The sequence below is a fragment of the Dreissena polymorpha genome, chromosome 15 (assembly GCF_020536995.1).
Source record: "Dreissena polymorpha isolate Duluth1 chromosome 15, UMN_Dpol_1.0, whole genome shotgun sequence".
Classification (NCBI taxonomy): domain Eukaryota; kingdom Metazoa; phylum Mollusca; class Bivalvia; order Myida; family Dreissenidae; genus Dreissena; species Dreissena polymorpha.
Window position 1 is genome coordinate 34,838,729 of NC_068369.1, and position 18,506 is coordinate 34,857,234.

Sequence of the window (18,506 nt, forward strand, 5' to 3'; positions counted from 1 at the left end):
CAATTTGTGTTTTAAGTCGGTGCATATATGGCAATATAAACATGTATATCTACATCAAGAATCATGACACAGTCATAAAGAAGGATGTGATTTTTGATAGATACCGTTCCATACATAAGCAATACAATTGATTTTTTAATGGTGCTCGATTCTGCATGGATATCGCCCTGAACGATAAAATTCCTACACATAATGCCAAGTTTCCAACGTTAGTCACCTCACCTCACATTTAATATTCCTTATCACAAAACAAAATAATCGTTTTATTCAGCTGCGGCTATTTATGGCCTCTTTTATAAAATAACACCAGTGACGTAATCGGGCGACCTGCAATGACGTCATCGTCCGAACATGACTGTGACGTCATCAACACAGATATCGACAATGATCTCAGAGCAGGATTATACTAACGGTACGTACGACGAAGATATTTGCGCGTATTTAAAGAAAAACCACACAACGACATGGAGAAGTGATCGTTCTCCGACGCAGACAACTGCCTCCAGCCATCTGGCATATCTGAATCACAAATTGGTATGGAATAATCCCAGTGTCAGTGAATTCTCGTCGGGTCTACAGGACATGTTGTGCGAAGCTACGATGATGGAGCTGAACGGGTGCGTCAATTATCGGTGTCATGATATCGAGTCAGTCACAAACGAGCTGGAAATGGATCTTCTCATACTAGATGGCAATGAATTCCGCTTACATGAAACTAGCTCTAACTCGGAATTGTGTGAGGCTACTTGGCTCGAGTCAAGAAATCTACCATCACCATTACATCTGTCCAAAGAAAAAAGCGTGCAAATTAGTAGTTCTTGTGACGATTTGTTTGAAGGTGAAAGATTGGAAGCGAGAAATCTACCACAGCTAGTAAATCGGTACAAGGAAATAGGCGCGCAAGACCGTGGAGCTAGCGGTGATTTGTTTGAAGGTGAACGACGTAAAGCGGGAAATCTACCACTACTAGCTTATCTGTACAAAGATAAACGCGTTCAAGACAGTAGCTCTTGCATCGGGTTGTTTGAAGGTGAACGACAGGAATCCAGAAAATCGTCGACAGAATAAGTCCAACATTTGTGCGGACAAGTCAATATCTTCGAGTAGTGTAAAGAGATTTAGAGAAGGACAATAAAACGACATATTCAAGCACCAATTCACAAAAGCTTTTGCGTTGAGAAAGCTGTTTCCAACGTGTTTCAAGCTTCCGAAGGCAAACAAGAAAACTAGGTCAACCAACTCAGGGCTTTTTTCCTTTATTTCGAAAAAGGCCTTCCATTTTTGGGTCAAATACGAAAACTGAGAAATGGGAAATACTTTTCTAAGCTAAACTTCTTTTTTTAATATTGCATGATTTTAAAGAAATTATGTTTGGGGAAGGGGTCTTTCTCGTTGGGGAAGAGGCCTGTATAAAGCCTTTGCTTAAGAAGGGAAAAAGCCCTGCAATTGAGCCAAAATCTTCGCCGAGCGTACATGACACTTTACTAATTGATGCTCTAAAAAGCAAATTAAAAAAAACATCAACAGGTCAAGACTATAACTAGCATTGGAATGTTCGCCTAGCGCACGTTAAGCTTTGCTACGCGATGCTGCAACAAGCAAATAAAGTAATTGGTCAAGTGAGCAAGAAACGCGATTTCAAACCGCAAATCTCGAAACAACATCGGCTGATGGCAATTTGAAAAACTCGGCTGGTGAGTCTTCATAAAAGATTTCAGTAAATCTTGTGAACTTTGAGTGATCTCGTGGCAAGATGCTGAGTACGGCCTTCCGGGTAATTTAAGTACTTTTATTTCAAAGAGAGCACATAATTTTGATGATAAACAGAGAGGTATGAATTTTTGGTGCTATTTATACTGGTTTTGTGTTTAAACTTTAAAGCAGTATTAACATGTTTCAGCACGATATTTAGTTGTAATGAATTTAGGTCAATATCTTTAACCTATGCTTTAGAAAAAACAATGTTGTTTGGACATTTGTTCATTTATTCTATACTGTAATCTTTAGATGCATTACATGAATTAACGGTATTCATTTTTACCATGTGTGCATGCAAGCATACGTATCAACGAATGTATACCTTGTTTTGGATATTTGAGCATGCATGATATCATTTGTCCACATATACATATGCCATTTTCTTGTTTTGTTTTCCTTGGAGCTGAATTCGCAAAGTTCTTTGCATGTCGACCAATTATGATGTTAAACTAGACTACTGATGTTCTAATGTCACGAATTATTCAACAGCATGTTCCTTAACAGTAAATTTAAGGGCTTCTTTGAGGTCGAAAATCAAACTCATTCACTTGTTCAAAACATATAAGCCGCGCTCTGTGAAAAGGGGGTTTAATGCATGTGCGTAAAGTGTCGTCCTAGATTAGCCTGTGTTGTCCGCACAGGCTAATCAGTGTCGACACTTTCCGCCCAAACTGGAGTTATGCTAGGAAGAGACTTTATTCAAAAATACAGAAACATAAATGCGGAAGTTAAGTGTCGTCCCTGATAAGCATGTGTGGACTACTTTACGTACATGCACTAAACCCCCTTTTCTAAGAGCGACGGGTCATATGTATTTTCCCGTATGTAATAACTTACAACTTAACCTCATCTTGTAAGCTTCATTTATGAAAAAAGGACTTCATTTGAACCAACAATGACAAAGTTAGAAGCAGTTGTGTATTTGGTTCCAACAATGTTTTATGAAATCAAGTTTTGAGCATAATATTACTTAGCACGTGTAGCAACGTATTTTATTAATGTTCTATAACAAAGTGGAATATGAAATATGTTATCATTCTTATCAAGAAAAATTCCACTTTGGCCTTAAAGTTCACCCACAAGCGAAACAAGAAATATACGGCTTGATGTAAATTAGTTTTTGTTCTTCGTGACGATTGTCAATAAAATCAGAGACTAATTACAAATATCGCAGATGTTGTTTTTTCTTAACAGTATTACATCCGCATACATTTGAGCTTTGCACTTTCCGCATAAACTTGATTTTTGTTAAGAAGAGAAACAAAACGAAAAATATCCTAATAGTGGAAAGTGTCGTCCCTGATTAGCCTGTGCGGACTGCACATGCTATTCTGGGACGACACTTTACGCACATGCATTAAACCCCTTTTTCATAGATAGCGGTCCATTTAAATGAGTATGAACGTGGTTTTACAATCTTATAGCAGACCCTACTCCGAGAATGTAAACGTCCATCGAAAACCAGTGTTTAAAAAAAATCGAGGTTGGAGATAAAACAAATGAATATTTATATATATATATTCAGTATGCGACCTACTGAGACGATAGCTTTTCTTTTGTGAACAGTTTACAACCACGTTCTATTTTATGACCTTTGCTGGATTAAGACTCACTGTAACATGTATTCGTGAAAGTATACATAGTACGACATAGTTGTGCATTCTTGTGATGAGTCTTGTATGTGATCTTAGTAAGCGGATATGAGCTCAGAAAACCTTATAAGGTAAGTTTGTTTTGTTAAAATCATAAACTTAATTTATCGCCTTGGTGTGACGCAACTACGTGTTTTCCTGGACTTATGATTTTAAAGTAGTTCTTCTTAAATGCTCTGAGCTTTTATGAGTACATACGTACAGCTCAGAGGGTCAATATAGCTGGGAGTTGTATTATTGCAACTATTAACATATTGGGTAATTACCGTATTACACGTTTAAGAATGCACATTGTACGTATCAACAAATTCGTGTACACAGTTTCGTCTAGTATTTTAAAATAGAGTACTAGACTTGCCAACTCTTTGAGAATTCTTGTTTTGAGGACATGCGGAGGTTCTCCTGTTTTGTAATAAAACCTATATCATCATCGTCCATAAGTCACCAATAATATTTATGCACTTCGTTCCGAAACTAGTATACTGAACAAGAGAGAAAAGGACCACTGATACGGACTTCAGTTACGGCCATCGATTTTTGTAACGCTTAAGCGAGGAAAGAGAGATCGTGTTTCGGTCATTTTGTGTGGTTTCGCTTGATGATTTGTTAATAATTAGAGTGCGTAAATTTAGTTCACATAAATCCATAATTCTGCGTAGCCCACGTTGACCTAGATTGTTTTGCGATTATTTGTGCAGCCGCAATATCGAACTCAAATTGAATTGTGCACATTTTCTTAAACTTATTGCTATTGTTAAAAATTCAGGTCTACGAATAACCGAGAATTTTCAATTTCAATTTACACAGTTGTATAAATCAAGCTGTCAGAATTAACTTGCTTGGTTATCTGTAGAAAACTGTACATATTACTATAGGTGTCCTCATATTAATATGTTAAAATCAGAATTTAGTATGCGTTGACTCATCGAATGAATGTAATACAACAATGTACTGTATTTAGACAATCGCGACACGGAAAGCAATGACGATGCCGACTGAGGGACTCTAGTCGATAATTACGTCACGTGCACTATGCGCTCACAATTGTTTGTGCATTTGTTTTAAGCAAACAAGTTTCAGTGGTAACTTTATGTTGTTGTTATCCCAAAGGCGAAATAGATCTAGTAAAAGATGGAACTTTTAATCACTAGTTCATTGTAGCAGTGCATAAAACCCGCATTGAACGTTCTCCGTTCAAACCGACCCGGAATCGTATTAACAATAGCGCGCGGTAACGCAGTGCATAATATACATACCGTTTTGAGACTACATTTACCCAATATTTTACTTGCTGAAATATGAGTAACAACATTTTTTAATGAAATATCATCTGGACTGGAGAAGTTAGGTAACTGCCAGTGGGCCATTTTATTAATAATAACGAGTTTTATACATCGTAATTTATGTAAATCGTTATTTACAACTAGTCGTAAATCGTTGATGAAACGGCTCCCAGTACTCTGACTCGTTCTGATACGTTGCTAGTAAACATCTTTGACAAATGTCATTACCAAAAATAGTTGTTTACAGACCAGTATTTTATTCATTATTTTGTGAATGGGGCCAGGTCCCTTTGGATTGGGATAAATTTACGGCGTTTTCACTAAAATTTGAAAATAAGTGTTGTTGTTTTGCTAAAAAGTGTTTTAAAATTGAGAATACAAGTGTTTTCAGTATTATATTTAATAAGGTTTTTGGAAACCTTCCATTTAGAATTTTTAGATGCCATTTGGGAAAAATATAACTTTCATGGGGAATGGGATCGATTACCGGACTCGATTTTGAATGAAAAAAACTCTGCAGACATAAACAGTACATTACAATACATTCGAACATCGTTCGCAGCTTATAAAATCTTAATGATTGCACGTTATGTATTCAGGCGGCGCATCGCAGGGCTACGTCGCCACCTCAACTATGACTGGGAGGACCTAGGCGCGGGTCATATCCGGGCGACTGTGCCCTCGTTTCCTTATGAAGCGCTCGATGTATCAGGCGAGTTGATCTTTATTCTATATTGTATAGCAATCTCTATATATTTTTATAGAAATGGGTATATATAATCAGGGCTTTGTTCTTCTTCACCAATGGCCGTTTATGGGCCTCTTCCTCCAAGAGAAAGGCCCCTACCACTAACATATTTTTATGCCCCCCTTCGTAGAAGAGAGGGTATATTGCTTTGCTCCTCCTCCTCCTCCACCCCCCTCCTCCTCCTGCCCTCCTCCTCCTCCTCCTCCACCACCACCACCACCACCACACCCACACCCACCACCACCACCACCACCACCACCATACCCACCCACCACCACACCCACCAACAACCACACCCACCCACCACCACCACCACCACCACCACCACCACCAACCCCACCCACCACCACCACCACCACCACACCCACCCATCACCACCACCACCACCACCACCACCACCACCGTTCACAGTGACAAAAAACGTATTCACACAATGGCTGCTACTATAACTTATAGCTTATATAGGGGGGCATGCATGTTTTACAAACAGCCCTTGTTTAATGATGCAATTTTCCTCAAACTCCAAGCTTACTTTAGGAAAAATCTTCCCCTTTTTCAGTTTTGTTTGTTACTTGTTTCCCGAAGTGGAAGGCTTGGCCCTTTCCCAAAATCATGAAAAAATCCTTAAATTGTAGTAATGAAACGGTGTGTTTGTTAAAGCATATTTAGTAAATGCAGCTTTGTCAAAATTAACCACATCCGTGTGGTGGTTTCAAATGTTTAACACTGACTCTTATAGCAAGATGTGTTCAAATTATGCCACTGTCATATGATGATCAATAGCAGCTCTAAATGGTTCTCGGGAAGTTCATCGAAGAGCTACAGTTTCTCGGATGAGCGTTTGATGATCATCATGGTCCTATTGTATAAACAATGACTAGGATGTTCCATGTATGAGATAATTGTGAAATAAAAGTGACGCCTCATTATGCGATAAATAATCTGGTAAATTACACATTGTCATCATCGTTGCAGCGCCGATCAAGCCCCGCTCCCCCTCCGTTGTAACTTATAACAACTGCGAATCATCAAACGATTTATCGCTTAAGTCTGCCTTTCTTACGGAGGTATCGCGATTGACATATAACCTCTTCTCTTCAGGTGACAAAATCTCACCAATTTCGCTTCTGAAGTTGTTCGACTCGGTATCTTCAGGATACTTTTCTACATCCGACGCCGACTGGCCGACAACGGGAGCCGACGGAGTCGAGTTCATACCGATGTTGTACGCCCGTAACGTCGCCCTAGACGTGGAGCCCGCGTTTTACGACGTTCGAGGCCAGAAGTTCCCCTTGGTCGTTGACACCCGACTTAAGTACGTCAAACGAGCATCGTCTTGTTTCGAGAAGACACTTTTTCACGCGACGTCGGGCACGCTGTTCGCGAAACTCACCGGTATTGACGTCAACGTCGATTACGTCACACGAAAACCGACGCCGTATCCGGATTGGTTTCGAAGAAAAATAATCTCGGATATTGATGCTGCCAAGGTAGAATACACCATACCAACAAAGCCTCAAGTTGGCGTATTTACGTCACATCATATAATTCGTTTGAGCGACACGGATGAAAACCGGCATACAAATTACTGTACTTATTCTCGAGTTTGCCTCGATTCGCTGTGTGAAAACATTACTGCAGGGAATTACGGAAGTGGTTTGGACGCATATAACCTTGCCTTACGGACGATGGAAGTGACATTTAAGAAGGAAAGTAAGTTAGGTGACGTCATAACCGTGACGTCATGGCAGGACGCGCACAATAGGGACACGTTTTACTTCGAGATTTCCAACTTAACCGGTGACGTCATCACGACGTCTATGATGAGATTTTATGGAAGCAAACATTATGCACAGTCTAAAATGTGAAATGCTTACAATGCGCGATTCTTTTGTCATATAATATGACAGGAAATCAATGCTACTTATACTTCTGCATAGAGTGCAATTAAAACATTTTTTTTTCATTTAATATGAGCGCATGTGATGCTTTCACGGGCACACTTGTTAAACATTACGTGCACGCAGTTAGCATCCACGTTTTTTACGACCACTCTGTCGCTGTATACTTAACAAGAGCACCGCATAGCGGGTGCCAACGCTCGGCTGCGAAAGCTTGTCAGAATTTATTTTTTTAGATGTCACAGTGACCTTGACCTTTGACCTAGTGACCCAACAAGAGATGTGTTTGTCAGAAACACAATGCCCTCTACTGCGCCACTTTGAAATAAAATTTATATTCATCATTTGACAGGTATAGACATCATTTCCCTTTTTAGCTTTATTACTTCCCTTGGTTTTTGTCCAATCCAACCGGGGGGGGGGGGGGGAGGTCTGAAGACAGTTAAAAATGACCAAGTCAGACATCACTGACAACCAAGGCCTGTGGTTTATCAAAGAGATCATAGCCAGAGTTCATCATGTATGTATGGACATAAGTCCACTGGTATTTAATGAAAACTAGCATTCACAAATTAGAACAGGTAAGAAATGATAATTATATCAAGATATGTGTTCGTCAGAAACACAATGCCCCCTATTGCGCCGCTTTGAAATAAAATTGCTATTTTATCATTTGGCAGGTATAGAAATCATCTCCCTTTAAAGCTTATTACTTCCCTTAAATTTTGTCCAATCCAATCGGGGGGGGGGGGGGGGGGGGGGGGGGGGTCTCACAGTCAATTTTGACCATGTCAGACATCACTGAAAACCAAGGCCTGTGGTTTAAAAGAGATCATAGCCAGAGTTGATCATGTATCTATGGACATAAGTCCACAGGTATGTAATGAATATCAAAGAAATTATAATTATATCGTTTAAAAAAAAACTTTGACAAAGCAATCATTTGAGTTATAAATAATCAAAATAATAAATCTGTACAGTCACTGTGAAAAGAACTTCAATTCTTGGTAAGGAAATATATAAAATGAGATTTATAATTATATAAATAACTTCCCTTGAAAATAATTGTCTATAAGAAATCTCTATTTTGAGTAGCAAATAATTAAAAGCCACTACCGTGACTGTGATTGACCACTCAAAATGTGCAGCTCCATGAGATACACATGCATGCCAAATATATAAAGTGGCTATGTTCAATATTGAATAATTATCTCCCTTTTTAAAGCTTATTACTTCCCTTAAATTTGTATTTTTTATACCACAATGTGTTTGTCAGAAAAACAATGCCGCCGACTGCGCCGCTTTGATTTATTTAACAAAAATATATATACGTGGGCAGGTCAGATAACTATGTCCATTCAAAGCTTATTACTTCCCTTGACTTTGTTTTTTCGACCCTAGACCTTGAAGGATTATATTCACCTTGAAATTTTACCCCCCCCCCCCCTGTAGACACCAAGTACTGGTTCTATTCCTACGAAACATACATTTCAGGGGTTTACAAACGGGCTGGACATAATGTAAACTGTAAAATGTAAATAAGTACTGGTTTTATTCCCAGGAAACGGCCTCGAGAGCGTTTCAAATAAGCCTTAGGCTTTCTATGCAATCCCACTTAAATAAAAAGGTTTAAAGAACAACCTTGAAGATACCATACCAATTATCAGTAAACAACAACCAATAATACGTTATGTTTACATTAATGTATTTTGTTGGATTCCTCATCACAAACCGACCTGTTTTACAAACAACAGTTCAAAACACAACTTTCTGGAATACATGTTTAACAGCATTACATTGGGAATATAACAGGTGAATCACAGTTTTTCAGAATATAAATGAGCCTTGGTTTGGGAAAACTGGGCTTATTGCACGTTAGTCAAGTGTCATCCCAGATTAGCTTGTGCATACTAAACTAGATTTTCGCTCAGAAGACTTCTTTAAACACGAAAAGTACCATACAAGTTGCGGCTCGTTCATAATTGCGTAAAGTGTCATCCCAGATTAGCCTGTGCAGTCCGCTGCCTAAACTTGATTTTTGCTAAAAAGAGACTTTCTGTAAACGAAAAAAAAACATAAAAGCAGAAAGTGTCGCCCCCGATTAGCCTGTGCGGACTGCACAGGCTAATCTGGGATGACACTTTACGCACATGCATTAAGCCCTGTTTTCCCAGATTGCAACTCAAATGTATTCTATCTTAATACGTGCAGTAAGTTTGTTAAGTACAGAGTATAGTATGCACATGCAAAAGACAAAATAAAAGCATTAATGAACAAGAGCGCCGCATGACGGAGCAATATACGCCCGATTCGTGTGCCATTGGAGATGATACACTGATGATTGATGTATTTGTTTTGGAAATAAGCAAAAAAAACAACAACAACTTATATAACTGATATATTCATATATATGCATTGATATCAACTTGAACTAGAGCTTTGTCACTGAATGTGACTTATACCCCCATACCACTTTGACGCAGGATAAAAAGTTGTTTAAAAGTTTCGGATGAATACAATTTGAATTAGAGTCCGTACAAAGTGGCGCCGTTGAAAATGCACTTATTGACCCTATGACCTAGTTCTTGACCCGACATGACCCATATTCGAACTTGACCTAGATATCAACTAGATGCAACTACTGACCAAGTTTGGTAAAGATCGGATGAATACAATTTGAATAAGAGTCCGGACAAAGTGGCGCTGTTGAAAATGGACTAATTGACCCTATGACCTAGTTTTTTACCTGGCATGACCCATATTCGAACTTGGCCTAGATATCAACTAGATGCAACTACTGACCAAGTTTGGTGAAGATAAGATTTATACAATTTGAATTAGAGTCCGGACAAAGTAAAATGCACTAATTGACCCTTTGACCTAGTTTTTGACCCAGCATGACCCATATTCGGACATGACCTAGATATCAACTAGATGCAACTACTGACCAAGTTTGGTGAAGATCGGATGAATACAATTTGAATTAGAGTCCGGACAAAGTGGCGCCGTTGAAAATGCACTAATTGACCCAATGACCTAGTTTTTGACCCGGCATGACCCATATTCGAACTTGGCCTATATATCAACTAGATGCAACTGCTGACCAAGTTTGGTGAAGATCGGATGAATACAATTTGAAATAGAGTCCGGACAAAGTGGCCCCTTTGAAAATGCACTTATTGACCCTATGACCTAGTTTTTGACCCGGCATGACCCATATTCGAACTTGGCCTAGATATCAACTAGATGCAACTGCTGACCAAGTTTGGTGAAGATCGGATGAATACAATTTGAATTAGAGTCCGGACAAAGTGATGCCTTCCGCCCGCCGCCCGCCCGCCGCCCCGCCCGCCCGCCAAGGGGTTTCACATAATACGTCCCGTATTTTATACGGGCGTATAAAAAGTATCTGGTCCCAATTATTGAACATTCTTTTTTTTATTAAAGCAAGATTAACTCAAGCTCCATTTTAAAGATTGCAATTAAGTGTACATAACTTGCATAGTAAAACAAAATACAAACTTAAAATGAAAAGTTCATGTCAAATTGGCAACATAAAAATAATTGTGTACACCATGATCAACTTTTATATTCATAATAATATTCTTCTACAAGGTGGTTGAGGGGCTGGTACCAGCCCTGCCAAGCTCTGACTATTTGACCCCTGTCCGCAAATCTAAGCGTAAAGTAACTCCAAAATCTTTCCAAAATTACAATTCTGACAATATCATTGAAAAATACACTACAAACAATTCAACAACAAGTGTTTCGTTCCAATACAGTGCAAGACTTCTTAATTCAACAACTCCTTCTTTCCAAAGACAATTATAGAGTGGAAGAAACTCGAGGATAGTGTTGTTTGTGCAAAAACAGTATATAGTTTCAAATCAACTATGCTACAGTGGAACTAACTTTATCCAACCTCTCTACTGTTGTGCTTACGCCGAAAGGCCCTACAACGTATATATCCAGATCCAGAATATGAATCAATGCAACAGGCAATTAATCCCTGAAACAAACTGTTCTAATCAGGATCCAGGTTAACAAATTCTGTATTTTGATTAAAGATTATTAGTCAAACCAGTAAAAAGAGCATGATTTATAAAAAAACAATTCACTACACTGAATGCTTTAACAAAGATTTTGATAATACAAAGAATAAAAGTAATAATGTTAAGCAAGAAAGATTATTTTTAAACTCTCTCTTAACTGAACATTCGTCACTTTTCGTTGAAAATTAATACATCCATAGTTTCATTAAAATAGTACATGTACTTGTAATTTTGTTCCTTTTTATTACTTTTTGTTTTAATTATTTGTGATCGTTAATTAATAAACAAGCAAAATACATGTGAAAACAATGTTAGCATGTTTATGTACAATCCTATAATAATCATTAAACTACTATACATATGAGCCGTGCTCTGTGAAAAGGGGGTTTAATGCATGTGCGTAAAATGTCGTCTCATATTAGCCTGTGCAGTCTGCACAGGCTAATCAGGGACGACACTTTCCGCTTTTATTGAAATTTTCGTTTCAAGAAGTTTATATGTACAGTGTCTTGCCGGATTAGCCTGTGCACACTGCACAGGCTAATCTTGGACAACACTTTCCGCACAAGCATTAAACTCCCTTTTCACAGACAGTGGCTCATATATTTAAATAAGTAAGATATAAATGGATCCTACAGTCACCGCCGGTTACACATGTAGGGGACTAATAAATATAAACATATAAAATGAGTATTCTTGACCTTATAAATAAAAAACATTTTCACAATACGAAACTTATTTACATAATTATTAGATTGTATACGAATAATTGGAATACCCTTACATGTGGCAGTTATTATACAGCATATTTAAACTGGCCTTCATAAATTTAAACCACCATTTGATATTGTCCGATAAAGGAAACGAGAAAAAACAAGAACATCAAAAAATATGTTTCCATCAAGGCGATACATATATTTGTAAACAGCCATTTTACAGTTATCCCACACTGTGGTGGTGCAGTGGATCAAATTTGGGCTTGAAGGCTGAATGTAAAGGGTTTGAACCTATCTTTTCATATATATATATATATATATATATATATATATATATATATATATATATATATATATATATATATATATATATATATATTACTTACTTTCTTAAAAAATCAAACCAATTGTAAGAATTTGTAAATTAATTATTTCATACAATCAACAAAAACATAAAACATATTGTAGACTTAGTCTATATAAAAACATTTAAAAAATAAAACATTTTAGTTCTTATACTGAACTTCAATTAAATCTATAAGAATATCACATAACTATTACATTGTTGTTAATCTTATAAAAATATCTTCACAAACTACATAGAATATTAACTAAATGTAATATTGCAAGCATGTTCCTCAATTATATGTTACAATTCAAGCATGTGCCTTTATTATGCGTAACAATTCATGTATGATCATTAATAATATTCAAGCATATTTCTTAATTATATTCAATCACATGCCTTAACAGTTTGAAACAATTCAAGAATGTTTCTTGATTCTATATGAAACAAATTATTCATGTTCCTAAATTATATTTAACAAGTCAAGTTTGTTCTTTAATTATATGAAATAAATAATTCATGTTCTTTAATAAATTATATGAAACAATTCAATCACGTTCCTCAATTATATGAAACAAACAATTCAATCACGTTCGTCAATTATATGAAACAATTCAAGTATTTCCTCATTTACCAATATATCAAACAATTCAAGTACGTTCCTTAATTCTATGTAACAATCCAAGCATGCTCCTTAATTATATCAAACAATTCAAGCAGATTCCTTAATTATATCAAACAATTTAAGCACGTTCCTTCATTATATTTAAATATGTTTCTTAATTGCATTCAAGTTCAAGCATTTTCCTTAATTATATGAACAGGGATGGAAATTAGTGGTTGCCCATGAGCCCGGGACAAGTAGATTTTGGCCTAGACAACTCAATTTCAAAAGTTGGTAGTCCGGATGGGCAACTTACTTTTTTTAAGCTTGAAACAATTCAGTGCAATGACAAATGATTACAAATTGGCGACCATGGATCAATAATGATTTAAATAATATTCATTATTAAGGCATAGGAAATGATTAAATTTAGGCTCATAATTATACATAATGCATTAAAAGTGTGTCATGTGAGCAATGTTATGTAATTATATATTCTTTTATTTAAAGAATGTAGTAGGTACACATGACACGAAATGTACATATATCTGGGCCTATTACTCTTTAGCTGGGCAACCAACATACTAAAGATGGTTGCCTGTGCTGGCAACCAATAGTAAAAAGTTAGTTCCCATCCCTGATTAATCAATTCAAGCACATTCTTTAATTACACAAATCATTTCAAGCATGTTCCCTTTCCTGAAAGAGGTCACAAATATCAGGTTTATGGATGGAAGCTGTCTCACTACCCACAACGCTAAGAAATATCATCACCGTTTCTACATTATTTTGTTAATGCACAATTAAACAATCATGGCAAATTTTTTACAATGAAACTAACCTTAAAATTTAATCATTTTGTATTATAAGAATCACACCACCAAGAATAACATTTTATCATGTACCCTGTAAGATTTATATCACAAAGTATAACAATCACTATATAATACTAGTCTACAAAGTATTGTTGTAGTCTGAGAATTATACCACAGAGTATAACAAGTAGTGTCGTTGTTTTAGAATCAAACAAAATAGTATTTCAAGTATTGTTGTTGTTTTGGAATTGAACAACAGAGTATAACAAGTATTTTTGTACTCTTAGAATTGTATAACAGAGTATAACTTGTATTGTGTGCATATTTATACTACTGCATATTTTTGCAGCCCTAGAATTGTACCACATAACATTACAAGAGCACTGCATAACGGGTGCCAACGATCGGCTGCGGGTGCAGTTTTGAATAAATGAAAGCTTGTCAGAATTATTTTTTTTAAGGTCACAGTGACTTTGACCTAGTGACCCCAAAAAGGGTCTGGCGGGTAGAACTCATCAAGGTGCATCTACATTTGAAGTTTCAAAATTGTAGGTGGAAGAACTTTGATTTTAGAGCCAATGTTCAAAAGGTTAACAAAATGTAAAGGTTTAAGCGCGACGCCGGACGACAAGCTGGCTTTGACAATACCTTGGGTTTGCTCCGAAAACAGCCGAGCTAAAAATAATTATTTTCATCTAAGAGTTATATTTCCAAGTATAAAAAGTATTGTTGTGTTCTAAAAATTATACAATAGTGAATAAAAATTATAACTGGACTTTTAAGAAATATAAAATAAAGTATAACACTTATTGTCATGGCCTTAGAACTATACAAAAGAGTATAAAAATCATTCTTGCACCCTAAGTAATATAGTAATTGTATTGTCATCTGAGAATTATACCACCTAAAATAAGTATTATTTTGCAGTCTAATGATTATACCACCCAGTATAACAATTATTATCACACTATAATGATTATACCTACTAGTATAACAATTATTCTGGAACTCTAAGAATTATACCATTGAGTTTAACAATTATTCTCGCACTCTAAGAATTATACCACCCAGTATAATAATGAAAGCACACCAGCCGGTGGATACAAGGTAGCCCCTCCAGACTGCGTAGAAAGTTATGTCCAAACCTGCAAATAACAAAAACAGTCCGTAAAACAGTAATAACCCCTTGGTGTTAAGAACTCTCTTTAAAATAAATAACATGTAAATACGTGGAAAATCTTCGCACAAATTTGCTGATTTTGCATTGTGGCTTCATACATTATTCAAAAATAATAACCTACACAAAACATTTATTTATAAACATATTTTTTTTACAAAAGAAGAGTAAAACACATACACACATTTCTGACAATCTAAATCAAAAATTATTGATAAACTTATTAAGTGTATAGTATTTTATAAGGTTAGTTTAGTATCAACCTATTTATTTTAGCTCAATTGCATCAAAAGCCCCAGGCTTATTGAAACGCTCTCGAGTCCGTTTCCTGGGCAGTGAACCAGTACTTGGTGTATTTGAGGGAGATCTAAAGAACACTTCGTCAGTGGGGATTGAAACTGTGACCTTCCGGTTGCTAGGCGGACACCGTGACCTCCCGGTTGCTAGGCGGACACTGTGACCTCCCGGCTGCTAGGCGGACACTGTGACCTCCCGGTTGCTAGGCGGACACCGTGACCTCCCGGTTGCTAGGCCGACACTGTGACCTCCCGGTTGCTAGGAGACACCATTTCCATTTCACCACTGTGATCCTTATAAGGTTAGATTAATTCCCCTTGAGACAGTAGTTTTGTTGGCCTTACCTCTGGCTAGTATACATCTCATGCCCTCACACGCAAAGGTCATCGGTGAAATATATCCCACAATCCTCAGCCAGACAGGCATGGCCTCGAGGGGCCATAAGATACCTACAACATATGGACAACATTCTTGGAAAACAGGGTTTAATGCATATGAGCAAAGCGTTAACCCAGGTTAGCCTGTGCAGATCACACAGGCTTATCTGGGACCACACTTTTAAACTAGACTGGATTTTTGCTGAAGAGAGACTTCCTTTAACCCTTTCCACTCAGAGGCAAAGTGAAAATGGCTATGTGCAAACAAAAGTGAAAATGGCTATGTGCAAACAAGATAAAATCCGAAAAGCATTGTGTAACAGCCTAGTCAGAAGCCATTTGACTAAATAAATGCTAGAATCATTAGGTCTGAATGGATAAAACGTTGTTTTGTTTTTACCATTTTGGGAATGGGGCCTGATTCCTTTGGATTGGGAAAAATCGGGGCTTTTGGGAATTTAGGGTTGTTGTTTTTTTGCAAGTAAATGCTTCAAAAATGAGAATTAAAGTGTTTTAAATATAAACTTTAATAAAGTGTAACTTGTAGAGCTATATGGGAGATCAACTAAATATTGATAAAAACAAGATTTTTTTTTAAAGCTTCAACTGGGAATTTTAAGGTCCCATTTTGGAAAAATATATACTTTTTCCATTGGGATTGAGGCCGGATACTGGCGCTGATTTTGAACAAAAAAAACACTGGTTCCCAGCAATCATAACCAGCGACATTATTTTAAGTATAACATGATCCAACTAAAATGTTTGCAACTAAAATGAGAATTTCACGCTGCACAGATAGGAATTCGACTTTGTTTTGCCTTGTTGTTTTAACTTAGTTTATAAAGTATAAATTTTGTTCTTTCGTCAGTATCAGCATTATCATGTAAAAATTACGACTTTATACTTAATTGCATACAAGGGAAAAACGATCACTTACCACTTATCAGCAAAAGATGGAACAGGAGATATGTTTGTCAGAAACACAATGCCCCCTAATGTGCCGCTTTGAAGCCATATATTTGACCTTTGACCTTGACCTTTCACTACTCAAAATAAGCAGCTCCATGAGATACACATGCATGCCAAATATCAGTTGCTATCTTCAATATTGCAAAAGTTATGACCAAAGTTAAAGTTTGTGACATATACAATGACAGACACATACAATGACAGACAGACATGCCAAAAACAATATACTCCCGATAATTCGATCCGGGGGCATAAAAACGATCATTTACCAGGTATTAGCATTAGTGAATTAAGACATTCTTATTATTATCAGAAGTGGTAAATACAATCACTTACCATATTATTAGCAAAAGAGTGAAATACTATCACTTAATACTTATCAGAAGGGAGAAATTTTACTTACCACTTATTAGCAGAAAGAAATACGATCACTTACCACGTATCAGCAGTAGAAGGAAATACGATCACTTACCACTTATCAGCAGTAGAAGGAAATATCATCACTTACCACTTATCAGCAGTAGAGGGCAATACTATAACTTACTACTTATCAGCAGTAGAGGGAAATACGATCACTTACCACTTATCAGCAGTAGAGGGAAATACGATCACTTACCACTTATCAGCAGTAGAGGGAAATACGATCACTTACCACTTATCAGCAGTAGAGGGAAATACGATAACGTACCACTTATCAGCAGTAGAGGGAAATACGATAACTTACCACTTATCAGCAGTAATGAGAAATATAACAACTTACCACTTATAAGCAGAAGAGGGAAATACGATCCCAGGGCCAACTGTATGGCAGAGTTTTCATCACTGCAAACGGCCGAGTAGAGAACACCTGAAGTAATAACATATCAACGCAGTTATGCTCAAGTTAACACGTACTATTTGACAATGTATCCGCCCTCTTGATAAACAGGTCTTAATGCATGTGCTTTAAGTGTCATCCAAGACTAGCCTGTGTAGACCACACAGGCTTATCAGGAACTACACTCTCCCCCTAAACTGGATTTTCGTTTGAGACTTCCTTTAAACAAAAAACTGAAAGTGTTTCCCCTGATTAGCCTGTGCAGACTAACACCTATGCATTAAGCCAAGTTTTCCCAGAATTAGGAACAACTAAAGATTTTAAGTCAGGTTACAAATTGTATTTTATGTAAGATTACACATTGTATTTTAGTGATGTTACAAATTGCATTTATGTAAGATTACACATTGTATTTTAGTGATGTTACAAATTGCATTTATGTAAGATTACACATTGTATTTTAGTGATGTTACACATTGCATTTTATGTCAGATTACACATTGTATTTTAGTGATGTTACACATTGCATTTTATGTGTGGTTACACATTGTATTTTTAGTTAGGTTACACATTGCATTTTGTGTGTGGTTACACATTGTATTTTATGTGAGGTTACACATTATATTTTATGTGAGGTTACACATTGTTACCTACCTAAGGACATGCCAAGGAAACCTTGTATGAACAGAAGTAGAATCACCCATATCAGTGGTCCTAGACAAGGCACCTAGAACAACGCCATAAACTGAAGCCTGTCATAAAAGTGATCAATAACCACACACACCACTTTCAGCATTGTCAAAAGTGTTATTATCACTACAAACTTTGTATAAAAAAAACATGATTAAACACTACACAACATTTTTAGCTTCGGTACAAACATGATTAATCATAATTAATCATCCCAAACCACTTTTATCTTTGTCACAAACATGATACGAAATTTTGTCCTAATGGAAATAAATGGTTTCACAGTAACTCAGGAGTGCGTAGA

The 18,506-nt window shown here is 36.7% G+C and overlaps 2 protein-coding genes and 1 long non-coding RNA gene across 3 annotated transcripts in view; 1 reads left to right on the top strand and 2 right to left on the bottom strand.

Annotated features, from left to right (window-relative positions):
* Nucleotides 1–7,686, top strand: part of LOC127861201 (uncharacterized) — a 73,336-nt gene extending 65,650 nt beyond the window's left edge. The window contains exon 3 of the mRNA XM_052399611.1: nt 6,543–7,686. Coding sequence (XP_052255571.1) covers nt 6,662–7,309 — 648 coding nt within the window. The 5' untranslated portion in view covers nt 6,543–6,661 and the 3' untranslated portion in view covers nt 7,310–7,686. The remainder of the gene's footprint in view (nt 1–6,542) is intronic.
* A 1,344-nt stretch (nt 7,687–9,030) lies between these two features.
* LOC127861212 (uncharacterized) lies at nt 9,031–10,663 on the bottom strand. The gene is made up of 2 exons (XR_008040123.1): nt 10,379–10,663; nt 9,031–9,920 (listed from the first exon to the last, which is right to left on the bottom strand). It is a non-coding gene; the product is annotated as an uncharacterized LOC127861212 (long non-coding RNA).
* A 1,836-nt stretch (nt 10,664–12,499) lies between these two features.
* Nucleotides 12,500–18,506, bottom strand: part of LOC127861203 (ABC transporter G family member 20-like) — a 30,876-nt gene continuing 24,869 nt past the window's right edge. The window contains exons 17-20 of the mRNA XM_052399613.1: nt 18,167–18,239; nt 17,456–17,542; nt 15,694–15,798; nt 12,500–15,020 (exon numbers count right to left, since the gene is read on the bottom strand). Coding sequence (XP_052255573.1) covers nt 14,914–15,020; nt 15,694–15,798; nt 17,456–17,542; nt 18,167–18,239 — 372 coding nt within the window. The 3' untranslated portion in view covers nt 12,500–14,913. The remainder of the gene's footprint in view (nt 15,021–15,693; nt 15,799–17,455; nt 17,543–18,166; nt 18,240–18,506) is intronic.